At 36.9% G+C, this 15,702-nt stretch overlaps 1 protein-coding gene across 1 annotated transcript in view; it reads right to left on the bottom strand.

Annotated features, from left to right (window-relative positions):
- The window catches only part of HEATR5B (HEAT repeat containing 5B), a 57,201-nt gene that overhangs the window by 32,439 nt on the left and 9,060 nt on the right, over positions 1 to 15,702 (bottom strand). Inside the window, exons 9-19 of the mRNA XM_050315532.1 lie at positions 14,755 to 14,910; positions 13,105 to 13,355; positions 12,535 to 12,646; positions 11,177 to 11,329; positions 10,784 to 10,883; positions 9,960 to 10,069; positions 8,856 to 9,019; positions 6,618 to 6,793; positions 5,296 to 5,401; positions 3,693 to 3,883; positions 1,965 to 2,124 (exon numbers count right to left, since the gene is read on the bottom strand). Coding sequence (XP_050171489.1) covers positions 1,965 to 2,124; positions 3,693 to 3,883; positions 5,296 to 5,401; positions 6,618 to 6,793; positions 8,856 to 9,019; positions 9,960 to 10,069; positions 10,784 to 10,883; positions 11,177 to 11,329; positions 12,535 to 12,646; positions 13,105 to 13,355; positions 14,755 to 14,910 — 1,679 coding nt within the window. The remainder of the gene's footprint in view (positions 1 to 1,964; positions 2,125 to 3,692; positions 3,884 to 5,295; positions 5,402 to 6,617; positions 6,794 to 8,855; positions 9,020 to 9,959; positions 10,070 to 10,783; positions 10,884 to 11,176; positions 11,330 to 12,534; positions 12,647 to 13,104; positions 13,356 to 14,754; positions 14,911 to 15,702) is intronic.

The following is a 15,702-nucleotide window of genomic DNA, read 5'->3' as shown; positions in this document are numbered from 1 at the left end:
TTCACAATTTTCTTACAATAAATACATGAAAAGACTAAGATAAAAGAATTTTACTATTTAAAAGCTAGACTCTCATGAATAAGCTTGAAAACCTGCTTTTAAAACTGCTCCTTTTCAATTCTCTCTAAGGCAATCCAAAGACCATCATCTTGCAATCATGTAACTACTTCTACAGTCCTAACCCCATGGTGGCACATTACAGCTTATCACTTCCATTCCTGTGAATTTCCATTACTCATATTTCCATACAGTTTCTGTATATTCACACTGATCTAGTGAGGGATGAGGTTTAAAAGCTTAGCTTTTCCCAGTGGCCTAGTGCTGTATTCTTAACAGAAAGTAAGGTGGATATAGTTTCACCTGGACTTCCACTTTATATTTTAATTTTTTTTTTCATAAAACAGTAACCTTTCCATTTTGTTTTTAAATGAATGGTGCACAACTATGAGTCACCTACTCATACATGAAGATAGTTATATACACAAGCTGCACTTACTCTTATCTTAAGTAAACTAGGGAAATTCAAGTGAGACTTTAAATTGTATTTATACTTTTTTTTTTAGATGTTATCTTCAAACAAAACAAGGCTTGTTTTCCCAAGTGATAAGCTTTGTTACTTTGATTTCTTCTTTATTGCTTTGAGAAAAAGAAATAAGAAGGTACTCTAACAATTTAAAATGAGGTGGAAGTATGATTCTGTTTAGTTACTGGGGGCTTCAGCTTCTCAATTTGTGGGTGTACAGTGCCCCTACTCATGGGTGGCACACAACTTCCTGCTGCTAAAGCATAATAGTCACTATTCCAGATATTCCAGATATTCCTTGCAGTAACTTGTGAAAAGAATGACAAGACGTTACCTATTATATTTTGCAATTACACCATAATCTTTGAAGTACAATAATTACAGACAAGACACTTGCTTTTACTCAAAATAGGTTTCTTTTTTTTTTTTTTTCCTTCTGAAGTAATTCTTTGAGTGCTTTGGCAGATTTCACTGCTGGAGAAAAAAAAAAATCAGCACTTTCCCTTCTAAAATTCAGCTTCTTATTGTAAAGATACATGTAGCAGTCCATCTAGCCCTCTCTTTTTTTTACAGCAGCAGCCACAGACATCTAATGAAAGTCTAAAAATAGACTCAGACACTGACTTCTCCTGTTTCTCTTCAGAGATAAGACAGCATTTTCTCCCAGTTTTCCGGTACTTTCATTTTAGAAGCATTATGAACTGTACAGTGTCCATATATATTCAGCAACTCCAAAAACATTACTCTTTCCACAGCATGTTTAGTCCTCTTTCTACTCTACCAGCAACTTTTAGCAGTCAAGTTGTCCTCTTTTGAGATTTTAAATGTCTGTAGTCCACAGTAGATAGAAAGCCCTTCTCATCTTAGACTTAGCTCCTACTAGTTCCCCTTCTGTCCCCTAACTGCAGTTTAGTTTGTAACAGATTTCTGTTTTCATGATACAATCTCCCAAAGATGATGTACTGCCATACTGCATATGTTTTACATATACAGAAATTACCTGACAAAGAAAACTACTGCTCATCACCTGAGACTCCAGTAACTGACCACATGTTAATCATTAACCAGTCAGTAAAAATTTCTGTTTAGGCAGCTAAGATAAAACTACCACATTCTACTTCACAATTAAAGTCAGTTAGGAACATGGTCACAGTGCATTACTCTGGCACAGCTGACAAGCAGACACTTGTCCATCTGAATTCATGTGACCACTTGCAACTGCCTCCCTAACTAGCTGTAGGGTCACGTTTTAATTGCACTACATTTTTGGGATTCTGTACTATAAGAGTTATTAAGGAAAGTTGCACTTTCTTCATGCTCCCTGGCACATCCTACATGTCTTACATGTCACAATGTCTATTAAAGCACAGAACAGTAGTTTAATTATTAATTTTCATCCTGAACATTTTAAAGTAGTTTTGCAGTGATTGGTTTATTTTACCTGGACTTCAGGAGAGGTTCCATCTTGTGCCAAAGCCAAGAGAATACTGACACTAGTTTTCAGATGCTGTCCAGAACCTATTCCACCAACATACCGATGGAGACAGCCCAGGGCCAAGGAATGGCCTGTTCTTGATACAACATCTCGAGCAGATTTTAACCTATCAACGTTCAAATAAAAGCAAATCATGTCATTCACTAGGTTTGTTACAAAGAATCTTTGAAGTACCATAAGAGTGCAAAAGACTAACAAAATTTTGCAGGCCACCTTACAACAGCTCGAGAAGCTTTAACAAAAAAGCAAAAACAATATACCTAATCTACATTGCTATTAACCCAGATTACATAGAAGACAAGTGGGAAAAAAAGGTATTTTGATAGCTTTTTTCTTTCTTTCTGGTCAGAACCTGACACTTTGGATGAAGAGTTTTGGAAAGATATAGAAAAAGAATTGAGAGTTTACCAGTGTTTCACAGCTGACTAATTTAATAATCGGAAAAGTCATTGCTAAACCACTGAAATTAAAATGGAATCAAGAATGAAAAGGAATCAGGAATAAAAGGACAACTCATACTGATAAATGACAAAGAAACCCACAGCTACATCTTCCACTGCAAAGTACAGGTTTTAATACAGCTGTTGTCTTCTACAGCTGATTTCTATGACTTTTCCAATAAATCCTTTTAATTTTTTTTAAATACTGAGCCTTTTATTAATGAAACTAAAACAGAATGTATAGCATTTTGAATTATCTAGTTGTATGAAGCACTGAGTTATTGAGTATTTTCCACAATTCTTCTGCTTCTGAATGCATGTCACATACATATCTTGGTAATTAAAAACCTTTTTGATGGGTGGGGAAGAAAGATAAAAGGATTTCCTAATTAGGACAAGGAAGGATTTTTTTTTCCCTGGTTGTCTGTATATTAGATACATGCATGTTCTTAATCATCAGTGAACAAAAAAGTAAATGCACATCTCAAATATACAAAAATTACTTGACAGTGTCAACAGAATGACAATCATTAACAACTTTACCCTAGATAAGAAACCAAGAAAACAGTCCCAGCAATAGAAATTCAAGGAAAGACAGTAAGGATGATGTACTTTATTACAAAATAAAAGGATGAGAAAAATTGAGTTACCCAGAGGTAGGAGAGCTGGACTGAGGCTATGTGCATGCAGCCTGGCCAGCCAAAAACATGGGCTGCAGCCCTGAGGCAGTTGCATTCTGTTTCACAAATAGGCTGATGCCTTAAATTTAAGCACAAAATTGGGAAACATATTGTCTTATTATTTCTACCAGACATCTTTCTAAAGACCCAAGATAAACAACAGAATACGAAAAAAATATGGGCTAGTACATAAGTTAAATCGCTGTGTAAAGAGGATGTTTTAATGAAACAGAACCACTATCGTACAATTCGTATTTCAGACATACTTAATGTAAGCTGTGTTTATCTATCTGAAACAGCTTAGTTACCTTCAAGTGACTCCTCAAAAGCTATTCACTGGTATCATTTCACATTTCATGTGTTTAACAACTCAGCTTTTATTCCTCACATAAAATAAATCGAAAAGAGAAAAATCTGTTCGAAGGTTTATTAGACCTACATAACCATAGCAATCAAGCATGAAGAGAATAATCAATATGTAATTTAGAAGAGGAATCTTCCAAACTACATTAAATTGTAATTTTATTTCCTTTTCTGAATTAGAATCAACTTACTTATCAAAACTGTACTGAGCCATTCTAGCAATGAAAGAGGCTTCTCCAACCACTTGAGCCATTCTGCCAAGAGCTTCACCCGCTGCACATCTCAAAATAGGGTTAGGATTATCTAGGGCACCCATTACGAGCGTCAGAGCAGATTTGCGGACTTCTTCTGGTCCTAAGGTGCTTTTATTCTCAGCTAAACCCTACAAGAAAAAAAAACAAAAAACAACATTCAATGTAGGGGAGAAAGGAGAGATATATTTGAGACCTTCAATTAAAAATTGTGCGCTTCTGCTTTTGTTATAATTTGTGGTAGTTCATCCTAAAATATTTTGTCTGAAAACATCTAAAACTCAAAATCAACAACATCCTGGATCTTATATTTCTACACTCTACCTATTGTGTTGCACCAGCCTTTTTTATCAAATGCATTACAGTGCACCCTAGCCCTACTGAATCTGATCTAGCTTTACAGAGGACACCTCAGAAAAAAAGAGAAGCTTTAAAAATCCAGTAGCAACATCTTTCTGTCAGACAGGGAAACCACAGCTCAGTTATGTTTCTGCAAGAATCACTTACATCAAAGACATTTTAGGTACATGAAAATATTTTTTCTTAATAATCACACCTTTACATTTATACAGCCTTTTAAACAAATATTGTACAGAACAATAACACTAAGCACTGCTTCTGCAGCTTCTTTGGTTTCCATATTTCATTAATAGGTACATGACCTTTCACAACTTTCAAGAAGTATTTTACTCTGGGAAAAATAATCAAACGCATGTAAAGTAAAAATACTGCATGTATTATAGAGGAAAAAATCAAAGGCTTTACCATAGATTCTCATTTTCTGATCTGAAATCCTTATTTCAGCTCAATTTTGACATTTGGCATGACATGAGAGATTCCAGAAATCTGCCTCCGAATCTGCTTTTCAACTTGTAGCAACATAGTTCACATTTCTAAGAACAATGCAGCAAGTGAGGTGTTGTTTTGCCAAGGTATTTTGCCCATCAACCAAAGACATGAGGCTCCAGCAACAATCAGCTTAAACTAGGCAGGCACTATTTGTGCTTGCTGTCTAGCTTCCTGACTTGATAGTATGAGGCTGCATTTCCAGCTGTAGCTAGAGAGCACAGAGCTGTGGCTGAAGTCAGTGGGACTGGGCATAACCATCTAGAATTCAGTGCAATACAGCAACCAAACTGTAAACCCAAGTATATTTGTGTTTTTGTTTCCACAAGCCTCATCTGCAAAATACTCTATGACATGAGGGGTTTTTTGAATATATATGACAAAGTACTTAAATCCGTGAGTCCAGAGTAAATAAAACTACAGGACTGAAAATAAAAGGAAAAAATATTAAAAATACAGTTAGAATACTAGAGAATGCTGAATACTACAGAATGTTGATGACATGAGCCTCATTTCTTCTCTGTGCTGATACATGCAGACAAGAGTCATACTAATATCCGGGAGAAAAAATGCAATTTTGGTATTTTTGAGCTTTTGAATGTTTGAGTGGTAACTTTAGGAACGTTCTTCTAACAGCTCTTTCTACTGAACACAAACTGATGAACTTTGGCATCCATTACAAGCTTACAAGTTTTACCTTTAAGGCACTAAGAACAGCAGTAAAGATATTAAGCTGTACAGCTTGCTGGCGAACACCTTTAGCCTGCTTGACACATTCAGCAAAGTGATCCAACATCTGTAATCTAAAACAAAGGAAAGAACATAATTAAAGTGATAGCCTTTCAAAATATAAACTAAAACACAGTGGATAAAAAACACATACAACAAAAGGGCCTTTCAAGTTCAGTCACAGAATTTATGCTTCAAGGGCTGCAGAAGGTATTCGTTATGGCTAGAAAGAGTAGAGTTATTCTGAACATCTCTTTGCTGGTTCTTTTAGTTCATCCACAAATCTTTTCTATTCCTTTTGAAGAAAGCACCAGCCAAGAGGAAGTGAGTCCTCAGGTGCATTTGGCTGTGTAACTAGAAACCAGAGAGGAAAAATGTTGCCTTTCCACTATTATTTAAAGTAGTGTTACCCTCCGTATTCCTTTTATTGTTCCTATTGTTTTTCCCATTTAAACTTCATTCCTCCCTCCACTTCCACCCCAGAAAACATTAGTGGGAAGAGGAGTGTTCCGTAGAAGATACCAACAACAGGAATACAATGAATAATCTGTGTTCTTAACTACTCAGCTCTTCTGGAGCTAAATCTTTTCACAGTTAACAACAGATAAAGATCAAGCTCAATTAATGCAAGCTGGCCCCAAGCCTACCCTGCACTTGCTGCAAAATGAGATTGACTGCTAGGAAGAAACTGTTGCCACAAGGATTGCACTGAAGGATGATTTTACTTTGAAATACATCTTAGACCTGCTTTCACTGTGTGCTCAGTGACAAATTAGCTAAACTGAATGACAAAAGTAGTCCTGACAACTCATAACTCTGCAGAGGTAATGTGGAACACAAACGAAAACAAGGTGAACTCCATTTCCTCTTTTTCATCACGCATACAATCATCTGCTGAGTATAAATCAAATGTCTCACTTGTGGAAGCCAAATGAAATTCAAGGCATGCCACTGCTGATTTTAAGGCTGATTTGAAGTTAATTGCAATGGGTACTTTTGCAGGAAATTTAGATTGCAGAGATATTACTACTGTTAAATGCAGTACGAAAAAAGAAGAATCTAGTCTTCACCTCAGAACATTAATCTTCAAAAGTGATAAAACTGAGGAAATTACCTTATTTTTAAACTGAGTTCTGGAATCCTGAGACACAATGGACACCAAATAGGAAACTATGAATTTAAAGGCAGTTGATACCACAGTTGATACTTATTTCAGGGGGGGGAGGGGGGAAATACAAACAAACCAAAAAACCCACTAACAGTGTTCAATTAACACTGATGTAAACTGACCTGTGTTTGTAGGACACATGAGGAAAAACCACGCCAAAGAGAGCCACAGATGCATCAATGACAGATACTCCTAAAGGAAGGGGACCAGGTACAGCTTCACCAGCAGGGATGCGCAAATAAATAGAAGAGGGATCATGTTCCAGAGCACCACTTCCAGATGCACTGTTTGGCTGAAGCTGCAAAATGCCACATAACATGAATATCCCTGAATATACCTTTGCATATAAAACTTGGAACTAGAGATAACCAAAACACCTATGCAGTAGCTTAGAACAATAAAACAGCTTACAAATACCTGAATGTAACTGCAGTGCCCCCATGCAAACAAAGCAGTATTTACAGAGTCAGCTGAATCCTGAAGGGTCAAAGCAGTTAACAGATGGAAAAATACAAAAACTATCACTCCTGGTAGGGAGAGGTGGGAAATAGAGAAAAGCAGATTTATTCTGGTACTAACAGTAGTTTCTGAGTCACTGATTATGAAGTAGCATTTCACAGAAAAGGTTATTCATTCACTCTCTGAGCACTGAGTTACAATATAGTATATTAAATGATCAGTTTTGGCTACAAGGATTCCCTACACAGAAAGATTTAGAAACAGTACTAAAACTACTAATGCTCCTATCAACAAGAAAATACTTTCTAACCATCATTCTTTCAGGAAACACAATTAAACAATTATCTATTTTCTCTGAAGAAAATTTTATATTCCTATCAATCATGAAACAAAATTTGAATCCAGTAGGTCTGTATTCGTCTTAAAATGTCAGAAAACAATAGCAAACGCTGTATCACTAAAAAATGTGATCAAGCAGAAGAAAATCATAGAGCAATACAGTGTTAAGGGGTTGGTATGAACCCTAAAGATAATCTACTCCCAGTCATAGGCAGGGAAGATCCCCCATTAGACCAGATCGCTCAAGGCTTTTTCTAACCTGGCTTCAAACACTGCCAGGGCATCCACAACCTCCCTGGACAACCTGCCCCAGTGTTTCACCACCATGAGAGTAAAAAAGTTCTTCGTAATATCTAACCTAAATTTTCCCTCTTTCACTTTGTACCCATTACTCCCTGTCCTATCACTACAGTTCCTGATGAACTCCAGCTTCCCTGTAGGCCCCCTTCAGATACTGGAAGGTTGCTAGGAGATCTCCAGACAACCCTCTCTTCTCCAGACTGAACAGCACCAAGTTCCTCAGCCTGTCTTGGTAGGGAAGGTGCTCCAGTCCTCATATCAACTCTAGGGCCTTCCTATGGACTTGCTCTGTGACTTTCTTGTGCTGGGGACACCAGAACTTTACACAGTTCTCCAGGTGGGGTTGCATCGGAGCGGAGTAGAGGGGCAGAAACACGTGGTGGCCACACTGCTTTTGATGTAGCCCAGGTTTCATTTGTGTTTCTGGGCTGCAAGTGCACAGTGCCAGAATCCTGTGACAGACTCCTGCAACACACTACAGATCTTCACTTACCAAGAGTGCCGTGGTTTTACAGGTAAGAGGTTAACAAAGAAAAAAAAAAAAGGTGGGGAAGGAGCATCCCAGAAAGCTCTGTGGATTGAAGACTGCACTGGAAGTCTACTATGTCCACCACAACAAACAAGGGAAGTTTATAAGAATGCTTTGACATGCTGATCTTGGCTCAGAAACAGCTTCCCCTTGGCTTCTCACATTTGGTATCAGTCTTAGCTTTTGGATCTGCTGCATCAAGCCTTCTGAGAAACCTTTCCATTATTAGATGGGCTGTTGCAGAAGAGGCATTTTCAGCCAACAACACTGTGTCAACACTTCCAAATGAAATATAAGATTTCATACTACACCTCTAAAACTAGTTAAATCTTGTTTTGTTATAACACCATTTGCAATATTGATATTCTGACAGCAATTTCATTATAAAACATGTTAAGTGGAACCTACATTTCTCCTGGTTCAAAAAAAATATAAATGTAAACAACTGCTAGACTAGGAAGATTGGGGGATGGGCTGGGAGTGTTGGGTTAGGGTTTTTTTAAAAAATTAGGCCAATTCACTAAGCACAACCCTATGAGTAGCATTATGCAATTTATATCTCGGCTGTAGGTAGTTTTTAATCAAAACAGTACCCTGTAGATGGAAGAACCTACATCTAACAAAGCTCTGAAATAAGACTAAAAACAAGGCATGAAACTTCAGTTTTAAAATGCTTCTCACACACACATCACACAGACAGGGCAGATAATTCATTCTTCTAGTTTCTTATTACCTGATCTTCAATTGACTTATGATCCGTTTCCTGCAGCCAAGAGCCAAGCAGAACGCTATCATCATAATGACAAAGAGACCTTAGGAGTGATGTGGTTGTATTAGCAGAGTTGTCTGTCAAAGTAAATTCTGCTACCAACTCTCGAAGCAGTGCATTAAATGATCCTAAAAAGACAGATATTAAAAAGAATCATTGCTGCTTCTTAGCCAAAACGTTCCAGCTAGCTGATCAAAAGTTACACATGTACCATTACTTCAATTTTAGAGGTAGAGAACAGAGAATTTAAACCCAACAAGACCAGAGCTGAGAGCAAGGCTTCAAACAGAACTCTAGGCTCTCAGTTCCCAAATCATGGGTGCCCAAATACCCAAAGAATTGGGTAAGGTTGTGAAGCACTGGGAGTCATCTAGTTCAACATCCTGCTTAAGCAGAGCCTACTAGAGCACATTACTCAGGATGGTGTCCTGTTCTATACAACAGATTGTGTCATTCGTTCCAGGACAATAATTGGATTTTGAAAAAATTTGCTCGTCCACGTGATCATGTAAATTTAATGAATTAACAAAAACAAGACAAAATCCAAAAAGCTAATCTGTCAGACCCTGTTACAGCACCTGGCAATTTAATAATAGTAGATCTGTCTAATATATTTAATCATGTTAAAAAAAAAAAACAAACAAAAAACACCCCAAACAAAAACAAAAACAAAAAGGCAACACTGAAACCAAAACTAAACCTTCGTTGTCACATCTGTCTTTTCAGTATTAAAAATCATGAAATTATGTTCTCTATCTTTTAAGTAACAATGACTTAAACCACCATTATTGGATCTCAGAACATGATCTCCATAGCTCTCAATCCTATAAACAGGACCATAGCTTTTATACTATAAATGTTACTCTATGAATGCTTTGCAATATTCATACTCTGTAGTTATGCTGTCAAGATGACACACAGAAGATGAGGAATATAGTACAAAATTCTTGGAGATTCCTAGAATTCTATTTTCAATCTTATATTTGCTTCAGAGGTAAACACCAAAAATACATCATAAGGAGCAAGCAGAATTTTTACTTTATTAAAAATTGTTAAAAACGTATGTACCTTCATATGTCTTTGGAGGCAATAAAGCCAATATATCATAAAGTCTTAAACGAACCATAGCTGCACTAGCTTTGAGATGAGCTCCGTGGGCTTTAATTACTGATGGAATGCTACAGAATCAAAAAAAGAAAAAGAGACAACCAGAAATGCTGTATTTACTGAAAAGAATATTTTCAAATTTCTTTTCACAAGATATATCACTAGCCAAGACAAGAAAACAGTGTTCAGAGAACCACCCTGAACATTACTCAATTATCAGTACATTTTCAGAAGTAATTGCACAGAGACAACTTTTAAAAGAAACAAAAATAACAAAATAACAAAACCACAACACACACGGCCCTAAATCAGTGAAATGCAGCTCCTCGTAAGGAAGTCCTATTTTAATCAGGGGTGGGGCAGGGGAAAGGGACAGACACCAAACCACAAAACCAACTCAAGACTGTGTCTTTACTTTTATTCTGTAAAATGCTGAAAGTATTTTCATTAGTTCCATTTATAAGACAAGAGTTTTTTGAACAACATCTAATATACCAGTATATAACTTTTCTCATTTCTTGCACAAGGATAAGCAAACCACTGAAATGGAAATCAAAGAGCAGTTACCAAAGTTACTATGGTAGGCCCTTCAGCACAGGCTGTGCAGTAATACTTTTACAAAGCTAAAGACCACAAACACAAGGATGATAAAAAGTTTTCCTTCAAAACAGATGTGCAGCAACAGCGCAGTACTATGGCAGAACATGAATTAAAACCAATTAGTTGTAGTATTTCAAGTCCAAGAAAAGACAAAAGTAAATAAAGAGCAAAAACTGCCTACTTACTGTGACATCATTGTCATGGCACATTCTATGGGTGTCATCAGTTTCCTGATCACATCCTCAGTAAGCAACTCAGGACAGTGAGCAACAAAACTTCTCATAGCTAATAACAAAACAGTTTAAATTAAACTTTCACTAAAACGAACAAATATCAAACATAAGCAAGATACAGATCCTAAGAGAATATCAAAAGAGCAGCAATTAAAAATGTTTATTTAAAGACTGTACAACATCCTCCAAAAACTGCATGCCAAAACCAGGTCACATTGATGAAAATCTGACACATTTTACTCATTTTCAAAGAAAGCAGGAAAGTTATGAGAGTTCTCTCTACAATACTTGGGATCACGTTTTGGTTTACTAGGCAGGTGTAATCTCAAAGTCTGAAATTCTTACCACACAGAGCTCCAGCACGGCCTTCCAGCGTTACTTGCCAGGTGAAAGAATCTCCTCTTGCCTTCTCTGCTTCCAGCTCCTTCAGAGAACGTGGAAACACATTTCGCCATAGCAGCAACATCTTAGGCAGATGATACCGAACAACAGAAGGACCTGTGCAAAAAAAATAAAGTGATAGCATAATAAAAACACGTATTTAACTGAGTGTGAAAAATCTGCTATGAAGGCTTTTGCTCTTTAAGCTGTTTTTGTCTTATTTCACTTCACCTTTCCTCCCTACTTGAACAACAAAAAACAGATGAAATTCTTTCTCATTTCTAGGTTGAAAGTGTGGCAAACAACTACCATACGTTATGTCTGCTTCTTGATATCAGTACTAAAAATATAGGAAATATATTCTGTACACTACCATGTCATATCGAACCACTACCAAATTTTTTTTACTATATTTTTTACTTCAAATTTTTTTATGTTACTATTTTGAAGGCAAGTTCTTTAGCCTACCCTAACTTGTCCAAAAAATTAATATAAAAATAACTGATAGTTACTGATTATCTAAATGACTTTAACAGTCAAGTTTTTTTCTAAGCTTCTGAAAAAGATCTAATGTAAGTACATTAAAAATATGTTGGAGAAGGACAATCAAAATAGGGGTACACTGTTACAAAAACATGAAAATAAACTGGCAAAAAAAAGAGATAATTAGAGAAATGAGATTAAACATAAAATGGTATTTTCTGAGAGATCAAAATACTGCAGAATGCATCAGAACTTAATCATATTTTCCAGTATAAAAAACCTCAAAACAGAAAAAACTCTACTGCTGCAAAATTCAAGAGTATACTTACAATCTCTCAAAATACAGCTTCTGATACTTCTTTTATGACAGAAGAACATGAGGCTGGTTTTTTTAAACTACTGAAGAGCTTTTAAACTGACAAGACTTCTATTCATTACTGTTGCCTATCTAGAGGCACACATGCAACTTGTTGGAATGCTCATTGCATTTTACTTACGGTCCATTTTTTCTGCACCACAGTACTAAGGAAGGAAGACTGTGGGCAATTTTGCCCTTTCATAGAATGACTAAAGGCTGGGTTTCTAAAAACAGAACAGAATGTATTTTTTTTTAGGTATGGCACCTTCTCCCACCCTTCAGGTTACATAAACACTAACACTTCACTTCTCCCCACCATAACAATACTACTGAAATAAGTGCACTAACCCTGTTTCTCCTGTATAAATACTCTTGCGCTAGATACCGAACTGATTATGTGTGCAGACCATTTGCCAGAGTGGATAATCAGAAATGCTGGACACGCTTTAAATAAAAGAAAAAGTAGACCATTTTTACAAACCTAAAGTCATGAGTGCTCCAAGTAAAAGCCATCCAGCTTGAGTCCGCTGCAAGGAGAGCCTGCTGTTTTGGGCAGCAGTTCGTAACAGATCCTCAGCAATACTGACCACCATCTGCACCAATGACAAAACACAAGGGATTTTAAAAATATAAATGAAACCACTGCAAGCTACTGCTACTTGTTCACTCTTACAGACTACATATAAAGATGTTCTCAAATCATTTAAACTGACCTTGGATAAAGAATGAATGCACATTATGTTTCATGTGGATAATCAGTGCTTTTCACATGACAATACAGCTAGAGATATTCTCATCAGCAATTATTTCAGAAATTTTCCAATATTTCAATTTCTCTTCAGAAAATTCCAAAGAGAGAGGAAAAAAGCTGTTAAATATTTCAACTGAGATACTACAAACAGGTGCTCTGGCCACTACTCTCATGCTAGGCACAAGTTTAATTTCAATAATGCTATAACTCACTAGCATGCCACACATTTTGCAAAGCTATTACTTGTAGATAAACAGGTATCTTTTAGTACACTCACAGATGAAACACTCATTATCTCACCTTTCCTTTGGCATGAGGAATACCTAGTGGACACTGATGCACACCACCTAACAAGGCAGCCATTGCAAAACTGTAGCCACTAACAGCTTCAGGGGAGGTCTTCAGATTGTTGAGTCTTTCTGCACATCTGTCTAAAAATGGAGTCAACTGAAAAGGCAATGCCACGGCTACACACCGCAAGCACCATGCGGCAGCAAGGCGAGCGGCCATGCTGGGGTGAAGAAGAACTGAAGTTACTGTCTCCAACAGACCTACAGAAAGGAGAGTTTACAGTCTTTAACTTATTATGCTGTTTTTATTACACATAGACAAGTAAACTGAATCAATACTAGACAGTCAACATGAAAGTTAAGAAAGTAAGAATTAAGAGTGCTTGAATTTTATGCTTTGCCTTTTCCTTTAAGGAAAGACAGAGGTGTTATTGGCATTATACTGCTCCACATCAGATTCTACCAGCAAAGGTGGAGCTGTCAGAGCCAGAGAAGAGACTTCTACTTGAACACTGAAAAGAGGTAGCAACGCTATATAAGGGAACAGGCACTGGATGTGATGATTCCCACAATGTTTTACACAGATTGCCAATAACAAAGCAACAGTAAGACTATCTTTGGTTTTGTTTCACACTGTAGCCAAGTATATGCTACAGATGTCACTGACTGCTGTACTCTGCTTTTGACACAGAGCTGTCTCCCCTGCATGTTTCCATCCTTCTACATTCTACAGAAACCTCTGTGCCTACTTAATCCCACTTTCTGAGCCCTTCAGTCCAATCTGTCTCCACACCAAGACCTTCTTTAGTGCAGATCTTGGAAAAATTCTTACTTCAAACCCCCACTGCTGCCTTATCTCTTGTTTTCTCTTGAGTTAGTGAGCAACTTCTACTTGTTTAGTTCACATCAGCTAACAGAAATAATGCTGAGATAGAGTCCCTTCTCTTCTTATGGGACTGCAGCAGCCAGAAGGAATAAACATGGGCAGTCTCCCCCACACCACAGTTGGCAGAAATCAGTATGAGAAAAATATCATATGCATCAAGACAACAATTTGCACAATGATATATCTAAAGAAGCTGGCACTTCCATTGCAAAAGACCACAGGCATCCACAAACTGAAAAAAATTAAAACTGCAACACTACAGCATAAATGTGGATTCAGATACTGAAACAAACAAGAAGAAAATCCCACACAAACCCTAGTCAACTTAAGCCAAAGAACGACTTTTTTTAAATGAGACTACCCACAGTTTCATCTCAACAAAACACTTTTGCCTCCCCACAGAAATTTGGTATTTAAAGGCAATGCAGTTTTCCAGGAGCAAGTCTTTCAGACCTTACATAGCAAAACAATGGATTTCCTATAAAACCATTATTGTAAACAGACCAATATGAAAAATTACAACTTTACTGACCCTAAGAAATAGCTTCAGATAGACTCCCATCAAAACAGCTGTTTAATACTTTGTCAAACTTGAACTAAAGCTAGGGTACTAAAGACAATGAACTGGACAACTGTAGCTACCTGGAGTGCTAGAGGAAGTGCCAGTTTCACTGATTTATTTCTTACATATTCATTCATTATTTAAGTAGATTTAATGATATTTCATACTCATTGCTTAAATGCCTCACAATCTATTTCCATTTATTTGCATACCAATAGAGGGTTCTTGAATAAGGGGAGATGCAGTGGCATTCAGACTCTGAACCAGACTACCCAGCTCCTGGAGGGCACACACCATTACGTGTTGGCTTGCAGCTACATCAGCAGCTCCTGATTTATTTTCACTGTTAGCATCATTCACTACTGCTTCTGCAGAAAAGAGAAACAAGAGCATCTTGCTTAACTACCATTTGAATCACACGTGAGCCTGCACAGGGCAGAAAATGACAAGTTTGTTTTGATACCAACCCTATATTAAAACAAAATCACAAGTCTGGTGATAGTGAGAACTTGCAAAGCGAATACATTCTGAAGGGGAATGATTTTATAGCTATCAGCCAAACACAGTCATCCAAAGACAGTTACTATGGATGGCAGAGCCCTAAGAGATCGGATTAACAGTATAACACAGCAAAACCAAGTATACAATACACACGTACTGTATATGTGTATCTACACACAGTAACAAAAAAATACAAACTTGACATATCTAGGTTTTGCATACAAATTTACATGCATACACACTCAATGATACTAAGAGACCTTTAGTAATTAATTAATTGCAATGTGTAATCATCTTAAAGATATCCAATTGAGTTCCTAGATCCCACTGTAGGTTCTTTCTCCTACACAATATCCCAGAAGCAGTAACTGTCTTTTCAAAGAAAAGACTGATACTTTAGTATCAGCTTAATATTTGTGTGTCTAGTACAGCAGAAATTCAGAAAATGGTCCATCTTATATGAAGGGAAGCTATCATTACCAAGCAAAAGCTCTATCAATTTTTCATCAAATTCATTGGAAATGCTCAAAAAAATGAAATAGTTCTTCCAACCAGCCAAACAAACAATGGAATTTCCTGCAACTTTGACATGGTGGCAGGAGGAGTAATTTCTGCAACTGTTTCCTCTCAGAAGTGGCATTTCCAATAGTCTTATTTTC

This window comes from Myiozetetes cayanensis, unplaced genomic scaffold, assembly GCF_022539395.1.
Source record: "Myiozetetes cayanensis isolate MyiCay16 unplaced genomic scaffold, myiCay2020 scf2-11, whole genome shotgun sequence".
NCBI lineage: Eukaryota > Metazoa > Chordata > Aves > Passeriformes > Tyrannidae > Myiozetetes > Myiozetetes cayanensis.
This window is presented reverse-complemented; position numbering and strand designations above follow the sequence as displayed.